This window comes from Saccostrea echinata, unplaced genomic scaffold (genome assembly GCF_033153115.1).
Source record: "Saccostrea echinata isolate AGI-Se365-2 ecotype Australia unplaced genomic scaffold, CSIRO_AGI_Sech_v1 ptg000052l, whole genome shotgun sequence".
Taxonomy (NCBI): Eukaryota; Metazoa; Mollusca; class Bivalvia; order Ostreida; family Ostreidae; genus Saccostrea; species Saccostrea echinata.
In genome coordinates this window covers 8,736,764-8,761,633 of record NW_026889801.1, presented here as the reverse complement: position 1 = coordinate 8,761,633, position 24,870 = coordinate 8,736,764, and the positions used below count along the sequence as shown (strand labels likewise).

Genomic DNA, 24,870 nt, shown 5'->3' with positions numbered 1-24,870 from the left:
CTACACATCGATGTCAATATCAGAATTTTTTCGTTTTTATCATATTGTACCCAAATACATGGCTTTCACTGTAGGAAATTAAATAAAGGATGAAGACCTACTTGACCAGAAGAAATGTGAAGATAACAAACAGTGATAATGCTGGTGAATTCCATTCATTTATTGTTCATTCAACGAAAGAAATCCATTGCAAGAATAATTATATAAAACAAAGTACAGTTATTTTCTCTGCTTTTAAATTTGTAGAGCTATTCTTTACAAGTTTTTAAATATGATATCAATGTAATACATGTACTAATATTTTGACATTTTCTTAATGTTCTTTTCAATACAGATATTGCATGATTTTAAACAGCTACATTAAATTATTAAAAGCCTTTTTATTCTAAACGTAAACAGTGTAACCTCGGTCATTTTTTGTTTTGAAAAATTATGATAAAAAAGTAAAATGTATGTAAGTCTTCAGAAAGAGCAAATTCCAAATGAATGTCGTTCTGTCATGATAAACAATCTAACAAATTATATCCTAAAAATTGAATTTAACTAAATATCGACTCTTTTGTTTTCAATTTATAGTTCATTCTCCTCCTGCAGGAGAAATATTAATTTTGTCAGGTTGTTTGTCTAATACTCTATATGTCCCATCATGCTCATCAACATGTGTCCTCATTAATAAAAAGGATCATACTTCAAAGATCATCGGTACTAAGGAGTGAGTGTTTAAGTGAAATTTTTGTGACAGTATTTGCATGATTTTTAATTGATTTGTATTATCTTTATCTTGTAGACATATCTTAATTGCTTTAAGCAGCTGACTCAAGTAATCTGTTCGTGTGATTAGGTATTAATGGTTTATGAATGTTTTACTTGGAATGGGACAAATTACCATTTCCAAATGTATAGCGTAAACATACTATTTTTATTTAATTATTTAGTCAGATCTTGTTCTTATGTTTGACAAGGGAATGCAAAATGTACTTCGAGACTTAAAGCATTTTTATATAAAAACTAAAAATCTCCATGTAGTAATATGATGAAAAAAATGAAATCCGGTCATTGTCCCATGACCTCCTGAATATAGTCGAACATGAGTATGTTTCTGCTGTGTTTCAAAAACCCTGCCATGATCAAGATCATATCGTAGTTCAACATAATAATTGTAATGAGATGTTGAAATTATGACATATTTATCAAAGCCCTGTTACGTACATGTCAGTTACCTCAAAATATCTCGTAAAACAAAACAGTCTTGTTGTACTGGAGGAGAGGAAGAGCCGTATTGAACAGCTACAGACATATCCTAATGGAAAAAAATGAAGATAGTTTTGTATTTTTATTTGTTCTCTTTGTTCTTAGTTAAGCCTTTCAAAATGGTTTTGTGAGTTCTTTCAAATCATGGTATTAAAGGACTCCGGGGGTAAAAAAAATCGCAAAGAATGTCTAGACAGTGGACCCTTGATCGCCTGTCATACATAATTTATGAATACGAATTATGAATCTGCTTATATATTTTGCAAACAAGACGATCCATCAGATTTGTATTCTAAACCAAATACGTCGTCTGCAAGTAAAGATGCACATTAGGGTGACAATGACTCAGAAGAAATGTTTCAACTAGCCGTCTTGGATAAGTATTTTGCTCTCTGTTGTTTTACACTGACGGTTATCGTACAGTTCGACAGTTTTGAAGCGATTCCTAAGGTGTAGGAACAGAAACTAATGTCTATCTATATGACTCCATCGTAAATACACTTTGAAAACTGTTTCATATGTTATCAAATTTTATAAAACTTTATATAGAAATGTATGATATTGCTATGCTCATTTAAAGGTTTTAAGCCTAAAACATTGTAACTGCACGAAGACTCTTATTTTTGATCACTTTTGGTCACTTGGAGTAATGCCTATACTTCTTGGTGATAATGTTATTTTTCTTGATTAAAGAATATTTTTGAAACATTGTGTACTGGAATTAATACAACTGAAAAAATAGATATGAATTTAACAACTTCTCTGCCGATGCGTTTAATAATGCAAACTCTTTTGAAACGAATATGCCATTTTATGACGCATCGGAAGAAAAGTTGCTACATTTTACAACATAGCAAGTAGTTATTGCGGTATTGTTTAAGCATGAATAACTTTTACTTTCTCTCACACATGTGCACTAACTCATGCTTGTTATAACTTTTAACATCCATTGAAAGAGGTTTATTGAATTCATAAACGAAAGATTATTTCTATTTGCATGGCAATGATTGGTTGAATATAGGGAGTTCTTTATATTCAAATCCTGTAATGATAGGTGTGTTGGATGCTTCACAAAAGTTTCAATGGCACATAACTTCCATGCTGCTCTACAATTGCAGAATTATTTTTATTAAAAGGCTATTGGATATTACTGAAATTAAATAAAACAATTGCATATATAAATTAACTGAGCAAATGATATGCCAGCTTAGCCGTGGAGAAGATGTTCCATGATTGCCAGAATAAACTTTATTTTGAGCGAGAAGATGGTAAAACTATTTAATACATATTATATACTTGCAAAGAAAGCGAAATAAAATATCCCTTTATTCTTCAGAGTGTAATTTCATCGTAATCTTCCAACTGTAGATATTTTACTGAATTAGTTTTGTTTCTGTATCGTCATGTTTTATATCTGTGCATCAAAACACCCAACAACATGATTTAGTATGACCTTGTCAGCAAATAAAATCTATCACTAAGTCCTGGCGAATCCAGAAAGAATTAAATTCTTGGATATTATTTTTGGATAGTTCACATATATGATAGAGGAAGAAAGACAACTCCAAATGTAGATTATGTCCTGTTGAATGTGGTATCTGAGCATCTTCTAGTTTAAAAGTAAATATAAATTGTAATTATAGCTTAATATTTTTAATTTTCATCAGCCACTAGGTGGAGGTTGCTTAACCAAATATTCCTTGGAGCTGTTTGCAAGATATTGAAAAATCAGTTGGGGCACCTTAATGAAGCTTAAAGCTAAAAATATGGATTTGAATAGAGTAAAATAGAATGGAATTAAAATAGATTTGAAAGGGTACACTTGATTGAAGCTAAAAACAAACAAACAAAAAAAAAAAAAAAAACAAAAAACATGGATTAATCATGAGTTTTAACTACCCTCTAAACCTCTAAAAAAGAAAAACGATAAGGTATCAACATTGATTGAAAATTGAGAAGAAATGTGTTTCTCAGTAATAGTAAATGAGAATGTCAAGGTTATTCTATAAAAATATATTTCGGTTAATGTCACCGTCAGGAAATGCATAGAGAGAAAAATATGGCCAAATATATTGTTCATGATTTTTTTTTTAAATTCTTTATTTTAATCTTGATACCAAGGGTGTCTAAGTGTAGCGCATTGCAATAATATATTTCAGCTTTGGCATAATCACCTGTAAGTTTCCATTTTAATTGCTGTTTGAATTACTACACTTTCTTCGCCCCACATAAGTATCCAGTTTCACTTCTTTTGATATTCAATAGCCAAGGGGTGGGGTAGGATGGGTGCTTGTGGACGATAATGGGTTTTGTGTAGTCTTCTATCATATTATGTTTATATCATTTTTATAAAATCCTTAAAAAGAAATCTGTGACAGACATAACCATGGTATATTTAAGTTTCCAGCTTTTCCGCCGACGAGTGTTCAGTTAAAGTATTTTTTGGCTATTAAATAGCTGAATGAGGGGTCAGAGAGTTTAAATTAGTGCTATTTCTATTTTTAGTTACATTTGTTAAGTTGACATCTTGGCAGTTTGTCCCTGCAGCAGACTGGCAATGGTAGTAGGGTGATTTTCAATTTGACCAAGGCTAGTGTCCAAGTGAAAACATTATAACAGTTAAGGCAAGAAAACAATTTTGAATAATTTTCACATTTAATCATTTTTAATTTCATTTTTTCTGCTTTAGCAATCAAAAACTATCTTAAGCTTTATGCTGGAAAAGATGAAAATGTTTTTTATTGATAGCGTTGGTTAAAGTAGTCATTTCTGAAGGAACAAAATGTTCAAACGTTTTTCAAGTATTGCATTTATTGACTGATTGTATATTGTTTTACGTCCCATTCGAAAATTTTTCACTCATATAGAGACGTCACCTTATACTGGTGAAGGGCTTCAAATTTAGACCTATATTCGGCACTCAGGGCCATTGAGCAGTGAGGGTTCTTTATCTTGCCAACGACTACAGTGACACGGGACCTCGGTTGTTAAGGTTTCATCCGAAAGGTGACTTACACTTCCAGTGCCAGGCACTTTAACAGTCAATACCTATAAATATAGGTTTGACGCGGCGCGGCGATCGAGAATCGAATCACAAGGCGATCATGAAGAGAACGCCCTACTACTAGTCTACCGTGACCGGTAAAGTATTGTAAAATAAACCTAAGTGAATGTATCATTTTGTATTTGTTTATGTACAATATATTCATTATTTTATGAAATTAAATTCTTCTACAGTTATCGAGATCAAAGAAATGCAGGGGACATTATTTTCCAATAAATCACAAACGTCATCAGAACATTATCAGATGAGAAACATCAATCATGTACAATAAGTAGCGCACAATATCGGGCATGTTTCGATATTAGACCTAGGCCAATGAGTCCAAGTTTCGGTCAGAAAACTTTCCTGTTCTTTGTTAGTAAAAATTGTATGAAAGAGCCTCAAGTGATAGAGATGCGAGCATGGAGCATGAATGCATGTAAGACAGTTACAATATCCGATATATATATATATATATATATATATATATATATATATATATATATATATATATATATATATATATATATATATAACCCTAATCCTTATTAGATCGCTACAAAGCACCCATATTTAACAGTTTCCTTCATTTTTACATGTTTCATGCATTGCTCCTGTAAAATAATATATCGGCACGGTTCGACATTAGGCTGATTCATGCAAGTTTTTGGTCACAAAAGGCACTTGGCAGTGCCTTTTGTTATCAAAAGTTACATGAATTAGCCCAAAGTCAGGAAGATTTAAGATTGGATTTATGAAACAGTTCCAGTCTTAAAACTATATACTCTAACCCTAATCACTCGAACGAATGCGCTTTGTTGAAGCAAGGGGCGACTTGTTTACATTCTGCATAGTAACGGCATAGGTAATAACCGCTCATGCGTAGTAGTTTGATTCTGGGTAACGGCATACTAAAAACTTCCTAATTCACATCATTATAGACGTAACATAATTCAACATAGGTGTTAATTTTGAAATCGTTTGTGCATTGTTCGTTTTATTACTTTAAATGCATTTACTGGTCGAGGAAGTAAAGACGTACACAACAACGTTTTTTAAATATTTCTTTTCAGACGTATGCACCTATAAATGTGATTAGTTTATATTTTGCAATTCTATTCGATCGATGATATTTATTCATTTTACTTTTAAATGTATGTGGTCGTTTGAGAGGAACAGTGTAAAACGGAGATAAGAACTGATAGGAAAATGTTTTCAAGAAGAGTCGTTTATATTGAGTTATTTACTAGTATTCTGCTTTCGAGTTCCATTTCTAAGGAGATTAATAGCAAAGGAAAAGTTAAATGTTCATCTGAAGGGAGATGTAAATGCAGACCGGAAGGTAAATTTTATAAAGCTTTCTGTTCCGAACTTGCCTTGCAAGAAATCCCTCAGTTTTCAGAAAATGTTAACTGGATCGACTTGAGCAAAAATAAAATATATTTGATCGAAAGAATTCCGCAAAATATTGTTGTTCTGAACTTGACAGCAAACTGCATAGAAAGTCTTCAGGGTCATCCATTTGATGGTTTAACTAAACTAAAGATTCTTAAATTAGACTATAATAATGGTATCAATTATACAGAACATAACTTTTATCAAGGGATTTTTGAATCTTTGAAGTCATTAGAGGAATTGGATATTAAGAATTCTCCAGCTTCAATTGAAAAATGGGAATTTCCAAGTGTGGCTATTTCAGAGCTAGCTTCTCTGAAAGTTTTAAAAATCAATGGACTTCCTGACATGACATTTCCAACATTTTTTCGGACATTAAAGAAATTACAATATCTAGATATCTCAGGACGGACTGGCAGCTTTTGTTCGCTGAGGCATGTTTCTAATACCTTTTTTGAAAATCTACCAGGTTTGAGGCATATTGATATAAGCTATTGTCATATCCGTTACATTGAAAAAGGAGTGTTTAATAAACATTCCAATTTGTCCTTTCTTGATATATCAAATAACCGTGAGATGGGATTTACTGTTTTACAGAATGTCACCGATTCATTCAACATGACAAACATCACGACTTTCAAATTTGATTCCATTACCTGCACGACTGGAGTAGGAACAATGCTATCACATTGTCATCTGCAGAATCTTTACAATACATCTATCACAGAATTTTCGAGCTCATTTAACCGACTTGAACAATTTCAACAAGGTGTTTTGAGAAGCCTTCCAAAGTCAATTAAAACGTTAACTTTGAAGTTGAATAGATTGACACCAGGAAAGTATTTATATGAATTTAGCCAGCTATCTGGTCTGGAGGTACTGGATATATCTCAACAATTCGGAGGATTAACATATCCTACTGCTTGGGCAGATCCGTGTAAAGAAAACGTGGATTTTTCACTAGAAAATGGGTGTACCGGTACTATACTCTATTCACAAAAATTTGAAACCCTTCTTTATAATATGGATAGATTAAATTATATGAAGCATGATAGCCTGATAGAATCCAAACCATATATAACATTTTTTTTGCCTCCTAAAATGAATGAAGTTTTAATGCACTCAAGTCATCTTTATGGAAAGGTGCGGATGTTTGGAATTCATGCAGAAAATTTAAAGAAAATTCATTTATATGACAATGGCTTATTAGATTGGGAAGGATCTGTGTTAGGAACAGAAAATATAACATATTTAGACATTTCCAGTAACTATTGTCATAGAGTAACAAGTTATTTTTTCAGTCATTTGCATTCCCTCATTACTTTAAATTTATCAAACAATATCTTGGGACTGTCATTTGCTGATGACAATGAGGGAAATATTTTCCAAAGCCAAGGAAAACTTGAAATTCTGAATATTTCAAACAATCATATTGAATACCTTCCATTTAAGTTCTTTAAACATACAGTTCAAATGAGATCATTAATAATTCAAAATAATAAACTCTCAGATTTTCATTTGCAATTAAATCAAATGAGGAATCTGAAATTCTTAGGTTTGGCAAACAACAGGATAAGCTCCTTATCCCATGCATCTATGGAATCCTTTGAAAGATTACTGGATGAAAGACAAAATTCAGTTACAATTGATATTTCTGGAAATGTTTTTACATGCGTGTGCCAGTCCTTAAAATTTTTAAAGTGGATTGCTTTACACAAACATACGTTCAAGAATCTTGCAAATTATAAATGTGTCGAAAGTGATGTACCTTTTCAATTTTCAAAAATAGATGATTCAATCGAAAAACTGACAAAATACTGTTTATCTTACCTTTCTATATATTTGCCCACTACGATTGCTTTAACACTAATAATTTGCATTTTGGTTGGGGTTGGTGTATACAAAAACAAGTGGACTTTGCGGTATATTATATATAAAACGAAAAAGAAATTTCGAAATGGGGGAAATCTCATTGACAACATTCAATCAACTTTTCACTATCAATATGATGCATATATTTCATACTGTGGAAGTGATAGAACTTTTGTCCTGTCTGAAATGTATCCAAGACTAGAGAATTGTTGTGGATTAAAGCTGCTGATTCGTGACAAAGTTTTTCTACCTGGTGAGTCCAAATCCACCTGCATTATGGAAGGTTTACAAGAAAGCTGTAAAGCCGTGTGTGTCGTTTCCAAGCGGTATCTATCTTCCAAGTGGCGGGATTTTGAACTTAACATGGCAAAAGTTGAAGGCATCAAAGACAGAGGAAGTATTCGATTTGTTATTCTCATTTTAATGCCCGATGTCTACAATGGAATTTTTCCAAGCAAAGTAGTCGATTTACTTAAACAGGATTGCTTCCTGGAATACCCAGAAAATGAACGGGATTATGGAGAATTCTGGGAAAATTTAATACGAAGAATATCTCAAAACATTTACGACTCCTAATGATTATTGACTGGAATAAAAATAACAGTCTTTACGATGTTTCTCTTTTGTTTATATATAAAGAATGTTTGGAATGAAAATTGAGAGAGTTCAGGAATAAATGTCCGAAATTCACGTTTTATCGTTCACTTCAAATATTTTAGAATTATTAATTTTTTAGGCCTAACTTCAGCTATCCCAAAACAACTATTGAATCCCTGGTGACTTTTCTATTATTTAGGTTATTTTTAGGATTAACTGGCAAATGAAATATTAATGTTTCTTTTTATAGACACAATAGTTTTTTAAGGTCATTTTTCATCAATTTTGACTGATCACGAGGTAATTTAAAGTAGTACATGTGCAACCTGTGTGCAATTATAATCATGACCGTACCTTTTTTATTAACAAACAACAATTGATCACTTCATATTAATAAATCCAGTGCTTTCAATAATAATGATTTGTCCTGCTCAAGAGCAGTTTTGAAGCTGAATTTTATAACTACAGAGTCTCTGGATTAGTCCTTCACATAATTTTTTGGTTATGTATAAAAAGCTTTTACTAATACATGCTCATACTTATTATTTAAATTAACTTTTTTTCGTAGATTCCCTGAAAAAATTCATATTTTTTCATATTTTATATTATTCTAATATTATTTATTCTCTTTTACCCAGTATCAATCAGGAGAAAAAAAAGTATTTTTAAATAGTTTAGGTATCACAATAATATTTCTGATTACGTCAAAGCATGACCAAGGCATAATTATAATTCCTGAATTTCCATTTCACTGCTGTACTACACGAGAACTGAATGTTCTTAAGATATGAAATATTATATGTTAACTTTCCGATTTTACAAGGTTAGTGAAAATAAGTTTTTTGTGCTCTATATTTGATTTTGAAATGATTATGCTCTGAGGTAAGGCTAGGTAAAGGCGTTTCTATGCAATCGAGCTAACAAAAACGTGTAAGAGAACATCTATTTTACAGAGAAAGTTTGTTTCATATTTTTATACATACTTTTACCTACGTGTTATAGCCAGTGCACATTATGACGTCATATTATTACGTCATTGTTATTTATTACTCAAGGTGATAAAACAAGTCAACAAAACAGCTTCGGCGCAAGGGGGATATCCTTTTTTGATTTTACATAAATAATATGTAATGCAAAGAAAAATACTCTAAAGATTTATAGAATTGCTGCACAAATCCTACGCACTTCGAACTTGATGAAAACTACGCCGGACTGTGAATTTTTTTACCCTGTTTCATCTCAAAACTTTTCAATAGTAAGTAAACAACTAAACTATAGATATTTGTGCAGCAATATCATCAATCCTTAGAATATTCTATTCTGATTATACCTTGTTTCTGTAAACTTAAATAGGGTATGCCCTTGCGCCGAATCCTTTTAGTTGATGTTTTTATGTCCTTGTGTATTGTAAAAAATGACGTCACAATATGACTTCATAATGTGTGCCGGCTATCACTTTTCGTGATATATCAATATAAGTTTGTATCAGGGTATAGAGGTATACCCCTTATGCGTTTTAATTAGTTTATTTGCATAGATACGTCTATACTTAGCCTTAGCTGCTTATTTTGTTTGACTTAATGTTGACTTTTTCATATACGTGTTGAAAGTAAGAACAAAGATTGTTTTCACTGAATAATTATTTAAAAATTGGTTTGCAATTTGCTAGTTTTCAATGCAGACAGAAAGTGAATTTCGATATTTTTGACATTAAGAAAGTAGTTAAAAATTACTTCAGTGATTGAGTATTTTAACTACTTCTTATATTCTTGAGTTACTTGAAATATTCATCGACTATTGCTTCTAAACTCCTACAAGAAAACTTTACAGGGCCTGGATATCGAATATCTTAAACATAATCCTCCATGTGATCGTGTTCATGTTCTTCTTCACCCTATAACTGTAGTCCTGCTGGACACGTTATTACTGGTGAGGTAAATATAGTTAATAACGAGGACCTTAAGTCATTAATTTTTAAAAGGTCCTAAACATAGGGAACCCCGATCCTTCAACTGCGTCGGAATTTCATGAATATTATGGATTCTGTAGAGGATTACGCCAGGCGATGGGCCAGATATGAAAAAAAGACCTTCGCAGCTATGTTAAGGCTTCCCGAAGCTGTAAAATGCGCTCAAAACATAATATGTCATTGCGAGGTCAGTTTTGGTTTTAATTTATAAGTATTGAACTTTAGTACTTCCAATTTATAAAAGGGTTTCCTCGGCTATATATTAGCATATTTGTTATGATATCACATGACTTTGTTGATCACGTGACGGTCATTTATAATTTTTTGAAGTGTTTCATATAAATCGCTTCGGCGCAGCTGATTAACACAATAATTATTAACATTTTGTTATATAAATAAACTCACCGTATCCTTGTGTATCCGAAATGTGCTTGGGAAAAGTCATAGTATTACTTGGGTACAAAATATTTCCTAAGAAATTCAACTTACCTACAAATTTGAGGGTATTTTCCACACAATATCGTAATATGTATTAAAACAAAGCCAACACACATTTTTCCCAAGCAAGATTCAGTTAGAGAAAACCTCTTCTTACAGATTTCCACAAAAATTCTCAGATCAATCCTCATTAATCACCTGCGCCAGACTCTTTTATACACACAAAATAAATTCTACCTCCAACCACGGGTATAAAACAGAGAACATTTCAAAAGTATATTTTTCATAAGCATTTTGAACATGATGAATTTCAATCAAGGGTAGGTAAGCGGTGTATTTTTAAAATATTCGGACATATGAGGCTTAAAAAACCTTTAACGTCCCGTGAATTTTGCAATAGCTATCTAGCATTTTACATGCAGTTTGAAATAAAGTGTAAAGTTCATGACACTCTCCCCGTCATAACACCTCAAATTTACAGTGACCTGACGTCATTTTCCATTATGAGGTCATATTTTGGTAGTTCAGAGATGTGAAGGCACAGAGTGCACTGTCATATTCTACGGGAAGCCTTAACCTACCTGCGTTGACACTTTCTCAGAATGGATTAAATGTATCAGATGTATGTTAAAATCGCGCATTAAAAGATTGAGGGGCAATATGAGAACCATCTATCCTTCTGTATTCAAAAATCCAGAAGTGAAAAAAAATAGTTAGATTACATGATCAGTACGTACTGGTCCGTGCTGACAAAGCAGGTAACAACATTGTCTTTGTTTGTAAGGCTCATTATATTAAATGTATTTTGGAGGAACTTGGATTTTATTCTACAAGTGGTAATCCAACTTATACTCATAGTTCCCTTTCTAAGGAAGAAATTCTTCAAAATCATATGTCAGTTTTAAATATTATTCCAAACTTCCAAAATGAATTTGAATTACCATATCTATATTGGATTCCGAAACTTCATAAAAATCCTTACAAACAAAGATACATAGCGGGTTCCAGTAAATGTTCAATCAAGCCTCTTTCTCTACTCTTCACTAAGATATTAACAGTAGTGAAGGAGAAACTTCAAGAGTAATGTGCAACAAAATATTCGAGAAGTGGTGTAAATCAGATGTGGATACTTAAAAATTCCAAAAAACTTTTGGAAAATTTGAAATCACAAGAATTTATCAAAATCAACAGTCTAAAAACTTACGAATTTTCAACTTTATACACAACCATACGCCACGATAAATTAAAGTCCAGACTTTCTGACATTGTTGACAGCTGCTTTTTCAATAAAAATGGAACTCGTAAATTTACTTACCTTGTCATTGGTCATTTGCAAAATTATTTTGTTAAAAAACATTCTCATTGTACACACAAGTACTCTGAAGTTGACATTAAAAAGATGCTTGAGTTTCTGATTTGACAATATCTATGTGGTTTTTGGAGACCAGGTCTTCCAATAATCTATTGGAATTCCCATGGGTACCAATTGCGCCCCGTTATTAGCAGACCTTTTTTGTATTCATATGAAGCAGAATTTGTCCAAAATCTTATACGTGAAAAGAAGAAAACACTTGCTGTAGCCTTCAACTCGACATTTAGATATATCGACGACGTATTAACATTGGTTATTTCCATTCTGATGTCGATACGATATATCCCGGTGAGCTTGAGATAAAAGATACCACAGAGTCTGACACATCTGTTTCATATTCGGATATTTTACTTAAAAAAGACGTTAATGGTAATCTAACAACCAAGCTTTATGATAAATGTGATGACTATTACTTTTCAATCGTCAACTTCCCTTACTTATGCAGCAATATACCTTCATCACCTGCATACGGGGTTTATATCTCTCAGTTAATTCGATACGCAAGAGCATGCTCTACGTATGTACAATTTCTAAAACGAGGTAAATTACATGTATTGACAAACAAGTTGATAAAACAAGAATATCAGCAGTCTCGTTTAAAATCATCATTTCGTAAGTTCTATGGTCCATACAATGACCTTGTCAGCAAGTACAATTTATCATTGAGTCAAATGCTGACTGACGTTTTTCATACTATTTGTTAGGCCATTATTTACACACTGAATTGTCGACGGATTTTTCCGTTATTTCCCGATCATGACAAGGAGCACATGGCGTGTGTGACCGGTCGGCAGGGGATGCTCACTCCTCCATGGCACCTGATCCCACCTCTGATGTTTTGAAGGTCCGTGTTTGCTCTGCTCCTATTTTGTATTGTTTAATGGACTTCTGAGCTTGAATGCTGTTCGTTATCTCCATATATTTCATTGAAAATAATGTTTATTTCGGTTTTTTCTACATTATACCAGCAGAGTCAAACACTCTAACGTTTTACCTGGGTCTTTGTATGATTGATATGCACATGTCTTTAGTCATTATTGTATTCTAAATATCCCTTAGACATCGAGTGTTGAGTAGGTATGCACTATACCTATGCGGTACCGTCACCGTACGCTGATAGGAACATTAAAATACTTTATAAGATTAATTACCAATTGAATTTTTTATTTTAAAAAATTAAACCCAATAAAATTACCAACACACTAGAAAGCCAATATTACCTTGAATGTGAAGAGATTAATAATGAAAGACAGATTCTTGTCAAAACCTATAGGGATAAAAATAAAAAGCTGAATAAAAGGTCACATTGAATTCCACTAACACACCAATCTAATTAAATTAGATCCTTTACGCTCCATATTTTGTAATGTCGCTGTAAATAACAAAATACGGGAGCGTAAAGGATCTAATTTTAATTAGATTGACTAACACACAGACATTAATTAAAATGACAAAAATGAAAAAAAAAAAGTACAGCATAATTGTCTTGATTTTTCACACTAAAATACACAACTCTTACAACTGAAGGGAAAGAAATGGGTATACAGAAAGCAAATGTAAAAAAAAATCTTCTTACCGTTGTTTTATAATCTTTAAATCACAATTATTTCAGAATCTCAGATTCCTTTTAAAAAAAATTGAAAAGTCAATGAGATTCGATTTTGTCTGTCTTATTAGATAAAAATATTATGCAGAAATAGCAAATTGCTTTTCGAAATAGATACAGTTTTAGACAAAGGTAGTTCTAAAAATTCGAAAACATTCTCTTTCTTGATATGAAGACCTTGCACACAATTTAATCATGAAACTTCTGAGATTTTGTTTGTTTGACATTGTTCTATTTATATATATTTTCAATTAATGCGAAAAATTCTACATATACGTCTCTACATTATTTCTTTAAAAAGGCCCCAACAATTGAAAAAAGCAAAGCTTTGGATAATAGCATAGGTGGGAGAAAAGAAAATCTTTAAAAAGCATTCCGATGAACCCAAAATATAAACTGGGATTAAACAAGGGCTTGAGCATAAGGAGAAATACATTAGCGTATGGGAATAATAGATTTTTTTCGTGACAAGAACCAAAGCACCCCTTACTGAAATAGAGAGAAGTATCAAAAGAAATAGTGTGCAATGAGTCATGCAATGGCAATCAAGGTCTGTCAATATTGAATATATTCGTGATATCGCACTCTGTTATTGCATAATAATTCAAATTACCTATCGTGAGAATGAAAATTTGTATTTTTAAATTCATTTCCTCACCACTTGCACACTTTAAATAGAGCATAAAAGGGAAGAATATAACGTGAGACTGAAATTATAATGAAATTCACACGCAGTCATTTAATAATTATGCAATAAATAAATGATTTATCCGTATGTATGACTAACTTTATAACAATCTATTAATTACTTCCATCAACCTGGTGAACTGGTGTACTGCCATTCAAAACCTAAATTAAAAAAAAAAAAAAATTAAGTGTTTTAATATAAATAATATAAATAATAATACCATGTATATTATTGAGAAATGAGGCATAGTTCAAAGCATTCTGCTGTAATAAATTCATTTGTGAATCAAAATTTCGCAGAAGAGGGAGAATTGAAAGAAACATAATTTAATCAATTCAGAAAGATAGCAAAGAGAAATAAACTTTCAATGGATTTTCTGGATGAAGTATGGAGAAAAGGAAAAGTATTCAAGCTCACAGTCCATTTAAACTGTACGAATCGGGAACAAAGCTAACACGGGCATCCAAAAACATCAGAGGCGGGCTCAGGTGCCATGGAGGAATAAGCATCCCCGGTCTACCGGTCACACCCTCCGTGTGCTCCTCTTCATGATCTGGTAAATGGAAGAAATCCGTAGAAATTCAGTGTGTAAATAATGGCCTAACAATTAGTATGAAAAACGTCAGTCAGCATTCAGCCTAAAGATAGATTGTATTTGCTGATAAGCTCATTGTATTGACCATAGAAATATCAGCATTATGTATGTTGTTACACAAAATGTATTAACACAAAAAGTCTCAGCTCAAATTCATTGATCATCTAAGTTGCTAATGGATTTGGGTATCATATATAATAGTATGGCAGGTTTTAACCTATGTGAACATTCGGACATACCATCCATGAAGAATGTTCGATATCCAGTCCCATATAGATAAAGTTGCAGTGGCTAAGCGCTGGATTACAATGGTCTTTGTTGTGTTGGTAAGACCCTTGATTGGGACGATCGATTTAACGAATAATTGCATGTTGTTCAAAGTCCCATTCATGAATGTTCCACTTCTGTAGAGACACTATCTTCCTAAACTGAAGTGCCAGAAATTATTACCTATGCATGGCTAAGCAGTGAGTGTTCTTTATCTTGCCCAATGACCGGTATCATTTGGAAGACTTGTGACTTTCACTGATTATGTCGTGCACTTGGCGAAGGAACAGCCACTAAAAATATCAAAACTCATTATAGGCGCCAGGAACAAGAATCAAACCTTCCCTTACATTCGTAAATGAACATACTGTTAATTATTTTAATTTTAATTTTGAGGGTCAGATAATGAACTGTTGACACTAAAACCTCCACGTTTCACTTGGGGCGAAGTTAAAGGATTTTAAACTTAAGCGATAAGTGGTTCATTTCACCGTGCCAATACTCAAGTTTTGTTGGATTATCATTTTATTGCAAGCACCATCCTGTGTGATTTATTGCATTAAGAAGGAAAAAAAAATAACCAGAAAGGAAGATACTGAAGATTATTAAACAAATCATTACGTTTAACATTAAGGAAATCCGATCCTGAGTCAGGAAGGATAACTCTTAAATTTATTATTTTATTTAAAAAGTCTCAAAATGAAGCTTGAAATTGAGATCTTTTCAAGCAGCAATTTTCATTTTATGCATCTTAATATGATTCTAGGTTCTTTGAAGTCTTACAAACGGTCGTGTAAAAGGTTGACATTTGTACCCCATAAAAAAAGAAAAAAAAATAAATTCATTTTTAGTGAAATTGAATTTACTTTAGTGTAGCATTAGAAACGACTGCTTATTAGCATAATATGAAATTAAATGTGATATGTGATGTCTAGCAATGATAGAACAAGCTTTTTACACTATGTTTTATTTGACAAATGAAGTAAAAAGAGGAACTAAAATACTGTATAAGCATAAAAAGATACAATTTTCTCCAAATTCATAGATACCTATATTTTTTCTATCCTAAATTATATTTGTTGATCAATGATCAATTAGAAAATGCAAAGGTGGTGTTTTTATTTGCATTTCTTGAAAATATATTTGAGATCTAATAATTTTCCCTATATAATATGACTAACTGTAATGATGAACTTTGAAGAAATTCCAGGGGTAAATTCACGTTACTATATGAAATCAGAGACATTTTTATGAGCATTTTCTATTATTTAAAAGCTGATTTTCAGAACCTGAGAATCGGACTACCTTCAATGCATTATACATGTACTGTATTTAACATATGTAAAGAAATTAACACATCTGAATTAAAATATTTCATGTCTGTCCTGTCATGTCTGGGTTAGAAATTTTGTTGTTAATATATACATTTTTTTTTTATTCCAAAGGGTAGAGATATATGATTCTAAATGGCAGTTCGTTGGCAAAATGATTGAAACTGGTGAAAATTATACATGTATATAAACTGAGTTAATTACGTTGATATGAAACTGGGAAACTGGGAACCTATTCAAAATCTGAATGGCAATTTCTTTGAAACGTGTAGTCTTTTTTTTTTTTTTTAAAAACCATTATTATAAAGCTGACCCTCACTGCTCATTGGCTTTGAGTGCCGAGTAAAGGTCTAACTTTGAAGCCCTTCATCGGTATATGGTGACGTCTCTCGAACGAGTGAGTGTCTCGAACGGGATGTAAAACAATATACAATCAATCAATCATTATAAAGCTGTCTGTAGATGAGGACTTCTATATAAGGTAGGAGTCTTGGGGAAAGGGGTGGTCGCAGGAAGGGGGGGTCTACTCAATAATTTTGCCGATGCAACGTATACTGACATATCTCATACCAAGTGTTAGGTCTTTGTTTTTATACTATATTTGACTATGGGAAATTCTGTCTACCAGGTCAATACATAAGGCTCACGGCGGGTGTTTACGGTCGACAAGGGATGTTTACTCCTCCTAAGCACTATAATAATAACATATGATACCTTTGTTTTCTATGAAAAGTGTGAAGTTAACGGACAGTGATCGATATAATATATATCGATATAATATATATTATTCCCCTCCTAGGCACTATAATAACATTAATAAACTATAATAAACTATAGTTAACTATCAGTGACTTACTTATATTAAAATGACCAATCAAAATAAAGGACAATCACTTATTTTAGAAATGTTTTGCCAGTAGCAGTCTCTGGAGTACATTAGACTTTGCAAAAAGTATCAAACTGAAAACAAAATTTAAAATAAAATGTATTGCAGGATAAGTGCATGAAATTATCTAAAATACAATATCAAAAGATATCTTTGCCACTAAAGTGATAACTATGACACATATAGTGATAACTATGACACTATAATGATATTATAACTATTGTGATAACATTGAAAACTATGATTTAGTATGATCGAATCTCTGAACCTTTGAGTTACTATTGTTAACTATTGTAAACTACAGTTAACACTATACATGTAGTATTTTCGGTTAGGGCTGAACCCACCTCTGGAATTTCCAGGGGTCCGTGTTTTGTGCCCTGTTCACGTATCTATCTATCTATCTATCTATCTATCTATCTATCTATCTATCTATCTATCTATCTATCTATCTATCTATCTATCTATCATCTAAGATCACTGTTCGTTTACTTCACCTTTTTCATAAAAAACAAAGCTACATATGGGTGTGTCCATTCAATAATTACGTCTGATGACCTTTTTTTTTTTTTTTTTTTTTTTTTTAAAAATTTTGCTTGTCAAGGTATTTTGTGTGTGAGTACCCGCTCAACACTGAAAATGTTTTGTTCTGCCCCTCCCCCCTACTGAAATTGCTTCAGAACTACGGGCATAGGAATAGAAAGGTGTAGATGATCGATTCAATCCATTATGGGGAGAAAGGACCATGTATTGAAAAAATGTCATTCACTATTTTTCATATTTTGTACATTACTAAATAACCATGTTCCACATAATTTTTGTTTGTTAAGTTTCAGACACCTCCCGGTTATATATAGCAACTTACATCGCACACACCTTTATGCCAAACTTAATAATTCCTCAACTGTCAAAAAAAGGAAATGAATACCATATATAGTCGTTTACTATAAGTGGGATTTTTTAAAGTTTAATTTGAGTTCTAAACTCTATGCCCGACTCATAATCGGGACTTAGAAATATCGGTAATTTTATGTTATGGATGCGGAAATGTAATGTTTTTCCTATCAACGCAAAAGGGTACTGCTTAGTAAATTCGGGGTATATTCTTAAGATTCTGAAATGCATGAAAAAAAAATCTTAGGTTACAATATGTATTTAGTACAATACTGACAGATTTAAATATTTTTTGTTTAAAATCTTTATTGTTATTAAAATTATACCCCCAAGATATACATTGAAGCACGGGTATTAAATTATAGTATATTTATCTGGCATTCGCAAACCAATTCGGGCAAAAAATCAAAACGACTTAATTGTAATATGGTCAATAGCATATTCTTACAAAAAACAACCGACTTACAATTAAGCAGGTATATACTTTGCTTTTATTCATCGAGTCACATGTAAGAGATTCTCTTCACCATATAATATTATAAGTTGTAACAATTTTTTTCTTTCTGAAATTACCTTCAGGGCATTCATTGATTTTAACTCTAGTATGTATATATCTAGTTTTTATATGCTGCTTTTCCTGTAACTACTATAACTGATATTGTTTTACATTTTTATACAGAAATGTATTTTATGACAGCGCGTTCATGATTTTTTTTTTAAAATACTACGTGTGCACTGAAGTTAGTATCAACAATATTTTGAATAACAAATACCTTTATTCTTTAATAATTTTTGTTTTGAAGTGAACATATATGTTTTAAATATAAGCTGCAGAAAGCTATCTTGCATATCCACTTAATACATAATATGTTGATATTTTAACAAGCAATTATTTTCAAAACGGAAAAATATGGAAAACCTGTGGGAATCTTAGGTGAAAAAGGACCATTTACCTTCAATTGACAATTAGAACCGTTTGTGAAAATAAACTTCCAAATGTCTTTTGAATTTATGGTACATTTAACCGTTTGAAATACATGTAATTCCACTTCAGTTCTTTATACACTCAGGAATGTCGTATATCCACGTTAAGCTACAAGTTTTTATAGATAGCTTTAAAGTGCAAGATTTTGAAAAAAGTAAAAAAAAAATATTTGTTTACTATTCGAACTTAAATCTATGTATACGTTCTTAAAAAGTAGGCATGGTAATATTAGTTACCTTGTTATGTAGTGATACCGTACGCATGTTGGCATGAAAGCTAGTTAGTGAATTTCATAACAAGTGAGAAAATTTGCATACAACTGTAGAAGGCATCCTCCCGTACCCAGTCACTACATTACTATGTAAAGAATTTGACCCATCATTAATAAATATTCAGGTGTCTATTGTTTGTAAAGTTAATCATTTTTTAAAAAAAAATTACTTCTGACTGTCTTGTCTACAACGGAGACTGTCTTTCACCATTTTTGTTGTGACGTCAAAATAAAACGCATATTTAACCTTTTGACCCCCTGTCCGAGTTATGGTGTTTTGAATGCCAAAGATTTCCACACACTTCATAAGCAAAATATATGTGGAATGTAAATATTTGTATATGACAGTGTATAGGAAAGTTTATATCTTGTTGGATCTCTAAGTACTGTCACTTTGAGCGGACACGGGTACATAAAACAAAAGTATAGCGAGTATATTTTTACATAAAAAACATTGATTCCATCCTGCAATGAACCAGACAAACAGCATACATGAAAAAAAAAAAAAAAAAAAATATTGGAAAACTGCCGGTAAAATATTGCAATTAAGGAACTTAAATTATGCATAAGCATAAGTTTCTCTCCCTCTCTCTCGTTTATATGTATAAATGCATATGTATTTTCATGCCAGGATTTTCCTCTTAGTTTCATAGATCATATATCTTTTGATTCTGATAAATGCAGTGGGCAACGGAAGCATTAACAGCAAGATCATTTGTTATTTTATCAATTCATTATTATGCCATATGAACGGTTATGCAATACCTCAACGATATTTTAAATAATAAGCAAAAATATATTCTTGACTGAGTTTTTTTTTAATGAAAGTGAACATTTTTGTTTGATATTCAATTCATATCAGTTTTCTTACATACGTGTATTTACTAAATCAAAGAAACGTATGCATGCAGATACTTACACCTGTTGTGTTTTAAATACCAGTATATATAAGAAAAGGTCCATGGGCCACATCGCTCACCTGAGCACATTGGCTAGGAAGAAGCAGAAAGAAGAAGCAGAAAGAAGCAGAAATCATTTCAGTATTGAACAATGACGGAGGGAAGGGGGGCACTACCTCAGCATGCTTCCATATTAATATTACTAATCATGGCTTTGCTGTTCAGAAGCAAACAGAAGAATTTCAAAGATTTTTTCCCTAGTATTCCTATGTAAAACTCTGATCACTCATTGTGGCCCCACCCTACCCACCCTAAATTTGAACAAATTTGAATCTACGCTATCTGAGGATGCTTCTATAATAATATGACTAATCATGGCTTTGTTGTTCTTGAGCAGAAGATTTTTTTCAAGATGGTTTCTATATATTCTTATGTAAAACTTAGACCCTCTGTTGTACCCCATCACCCCTGGGGGGTCATAGTTTAAACAAACTTGATTCTACAATACATAAGGTTGCTTCTGTATTAATATGACTAATAATGGCATAGCTGTTCTTGAGAAGAGGATTTTTAAGGTATGTCCTTTATATTCCTATGGATGGTAAACTTTGACCCCCTGTTGTGGCCCTGCCCCACCCCCAGGGGTCATGATTTGAACAAACTTGAATCTACACTACCTGAGGATACTTCTGTTATAAAATGACTAATCATGGCTTTGCTGTTCTTGATAAGAAGATTTGATTTTAAAAGACATTTCCTATACATTCCTTTGTAAAACTTCGACCCTCTCTTGTGGCCCCACCCTACATTCGGGGGTTATGATATGAACAAACTTGAATCTAGAGTATGAAATGAATCTTTCACATAAGTTTCATCTTTTCTTGCCAATGGTTCTTGAGAAGAAGATGTTTATTAGAAGATTTCTATAGGTAGTCGTTATAATTATCCTCCATGTCGATATCAATATCTGACAAGTCTACTTCATTGTCTGACACGTCAACAAAATAATTTAGATGGCAACTTATGTCGACTTATCAGATAATAATGACACCCTGTCAGAAATTGTCAGATAAATATGACGATTTTTCTGATATTTATACTAGCTTTTATTCGAGGGGTGTCCCATCCTTCAACGAAAATTAGGGAGGAGCTGTGTGAGAAAACGTTAACATTGTCGTCTTTGGGAAATCTATTACTGGACTGTACCCATCTAATAATAAATGTGTATATAGGTACGAGGGGTGATCAAAAAGTTCGCGAACTATCTGTATATTTACAAATCCACAATTCAGATCAGAATGAAATTAGGTACACCCATAGTCATACACACGCTCTATAAAGAGCAGGCGATATGTAATGTTTTGCTCCATGTTTGTGACGTCACAATGTGAAAATGACTTCAATATATTGATGACTTGTTACAAAAAATGGTTGACTCAGTCGTATCCATCCTATTGCCGAGATTTGGCCATTTCTGACAAATGGACTGTTTTTATTATAGACAATAACTTGCATTGTAAGAAATACAAGACTCAGAAAAATCTTTTAGCTTCTGTAAACAGAAAGCTACGGAGCATGTCACATGACCGCCTGGATCTCGTGATACACGCATGGGCAGAACAGTGGCAGATGTGCACTAAAATCGGAGAGGACTATTTTAAAAAATAATGAACACTGAAACCTAGTTTTATTTCTTTCATGGAAGTAATTTAATTAGTTCGCGAACTTTTTGATCACCCCTCTTATATAGTGGCATTATTCTGCCACACCATTACGGAAGCATGAAGTCTCCACATTTGTTGTTTTTACATGTACATTGTCTTATTTCTAGGTGTCTTGTCAATATATAAAATATTATAATGTCATCTTCCTTTAGTACGTCGTTGAAATAACAATAATTGTAAAGTGGTTGCCCTTCTGCGAAATTTCTATCAGTATAAATAGACAAAAAAGTCCTTCAAACGCAGTACAGTGAAGGTGCCCAAAGGAAATATATTGGCGATTTTTTAAAAATACAAAATACATTCTTGACAAGTATGGGCGATTCTTTTTGTACTTCACTTATATCGGACATATATAATATGGTTAAAATTTACTTGTTGAGGGCGATTAGATTTTTTATTTAGGTTTGTCACATGATGTGGCAGTAACGTGATTTTAGTAAATATAATTGCAGCATTGAGATAATCTATAAACCATAACCATTACCAAGTAAAAAAATCTAAGTTCAATTTATAAATATTTTCAACACTAAGTAGTTTGTAAAAAGTGCTACAAACCTCTAAAGATTCTATTGTCTAATTGTTAAAATTATATATGTTAGATGTTGAATATTTTGCTGATCAACTGCATTAAATACAGAATTATCTATTTATTTGCAAGATTTCTTCAGGTTTGCATTACTTTTCAAATATCTTAATACTTCATATGTTTATGTGTTAATGTGTAAAAATAAATGGGCGTTTCAATATGAGCGAAAATTCTCGATGGGACGTCAAACAAAGAAACAAAGAAGCAAACAGGTATACAACCGTATCACTTGACTAGGAAATATATGGAAAACATATGAATGAAATCATAAAACCAGCATCGCATCCAAGTTAATGACCTCTTACATTATGCAAATTGTATTTTGTTTTTGATTATAAAATACATTTTGCAATATATAAAATATTTCTTTTTCTCACTGCATAAAAACTGCGTTAAATTTTTCGATATCACACCACACTCACAAGTGCATTGCGATGATTTTTTTTTGCTTTTTATCTAGCTGTGTGGGATTTAATCACAAAAAACAAAAAACAAAACAAAACTGCATGCCATAATAAATTCTTATGTAATTTAAAGCTCCCTGAATGTTTGATATCGCAAATAATTTCATTTGAGGTAATTTGAAGAATTTTTGTGTGATGTTAAGTAAATACTTCCCATTAAATTAGATTCCACCTCCTTCATGTAGCCTTAACTGTCCTGCGTGGTATTTACACTCTTCTATTGGTCATTATTTAATCGTTTAAATATAGTCTGGATAATAAAATTCACCAAGAATTAAATTAAGATTGTTACATGCCGTAGTTGAATGATGGTTTTGATATAAAAAGTCTATAATTATATACAACTTTAATACAATGTACTGCAACATACAAACTCGTTAAAAATGTTTTTTCTGTACCTCTTTCAAAAATAATAGAAAAAATATAAATAGCCTAATGAAAAGCAAGGAAAGCTCTTCTTAAAACTGCATTTTTTTAATAAAAAAAATTAATGTAGCTCATTATATATCTGTGATATCTTGAGATATTTTTTGTATTAACTTTTCCCAGAATTCTTCATAATCCCGTTCATTTTCTGGGTATTCCAGGTAGCAATCCTGTTTAAGTAAATCGGCCACTTTGTTTGGGTAAGTTCCATTATAGACATCGGGCATTAAAATGAGAATAATAAATCGAATATTTCCTCTGTCCTTAATGCCTTCAACTTTTGCCATGTTGAGTTCATAATCCCGCCACTTGGAGGACAGATACCGCTTGGAAACGACACACACAGCTTTACAGCTTTCTTGTAAACCTTCCATAATGCTAAAGGATTTTGAGTCACCAGGAAGGAAAACTTTGTCACGAATGAGCAGTTTAAAACCAGAGTATGTCTCTAGTCGTGGATACATTTCAGAAAGCACAAATGTTCTGTCACTTCCACAGTATGATATGTATGCATCATATTTATAGTGAACAGTTGATTGAATGTTGCCGATGAAATTTCCCCTATTTTGAAATCTCCGTTTGGTTTTATAAATAATGTATCGCAAAGTCCATTTATTTTTGTACAAACCAGCTCCAACTGAGATGCAAGTTATGAGTGTTAAAGCAATGGCAGTTGGTAAATATATAGAAAGGTAAGATCTACACTGCCTTGTGAGTTTTATGACAGAATCGTCTAATTTTGAAAATTGAAAAGCGACTCGTTTTCGGAACATTTGTAATTTTTAAGATTTTTAAACGTATGTTTATTTTGGACAATCCACTTTAAGAATTTTAAAGACTGACAGGAACATGTAAAAATATTCCCCGATAGATTAATTTTGATTTTGTCTCGTCTTTGGTCTAGTAATTTCTGAAACGATTCCATTGCTGTTTCAGAAAAGGAGCTTATTCTGTTGTTTGCCAGGTCCAATAATGTTAGATTCCTCATATGATATAGTTGTGAGTAAAAATCGGAAAGTTTGTTATTTCTAATGATTAAAGATCTCATTCGAACTGTATGTCTAAAAAAGTTTTTGGGAAGGTGTTCAATTTGATTATGGGAAATATTAAGAACTTCTAGTCTCTTTTGACTTTGGAAAAGACTCCCCTCAAAATCATTACCAAAGGGCAGACCCAATATATTGTTTGATAAATTCAACGTTACGAGAGAATATAAATGAAAGAAAAAAATTTGCATTTACTTTATAACAATTATTGTAAGAAATGTCTAAATATGTTATATTATCTACACCTACGATAGATCCTTCCCAA

At 32.1% G+C, this 24,870-nt stretch overlaps 3 protein-coding genes across 3 annotated transcripts in view; 1 reads left to right on the top strand and 2 right to left on the bottom strand.

Moving 5' to 3' along the window:
• LOC133203839 (baculoviral IAP repeat-containing protein 2-like) overlaps positions 1-24,870 on the bottom strand; it is a 267,667-nt gene that overhangs the window by 234,016 nt on the left and 8,781 nt on the right. The window lies entirely within an intron of this gene.
• Positions 5,504-8,204, top strand: LOC133204327 (toll-like receptor 4). The gene has a single exon (XM_061340052.1). It carries the CDS (start codon positions 5,504-5,506, stop codon positions 8,135-8,137), a length of 2,634 nt encoding a protein of 877 aa, XP_061196036.1. The 3' UTR covers positions 8,138-8,204.
• On the bottom strand, positions 23,634-24,023 carry LOC133204326 (toll-like receptor 4). The gene has a single exon (XM_061340051.1). The coding sequence runs from the start codon at positions 24,021-24,023 to the stop codon at positions 23,634-23,636; it is 390 nt and encodes a 129-aa protein (XP_061196035.1).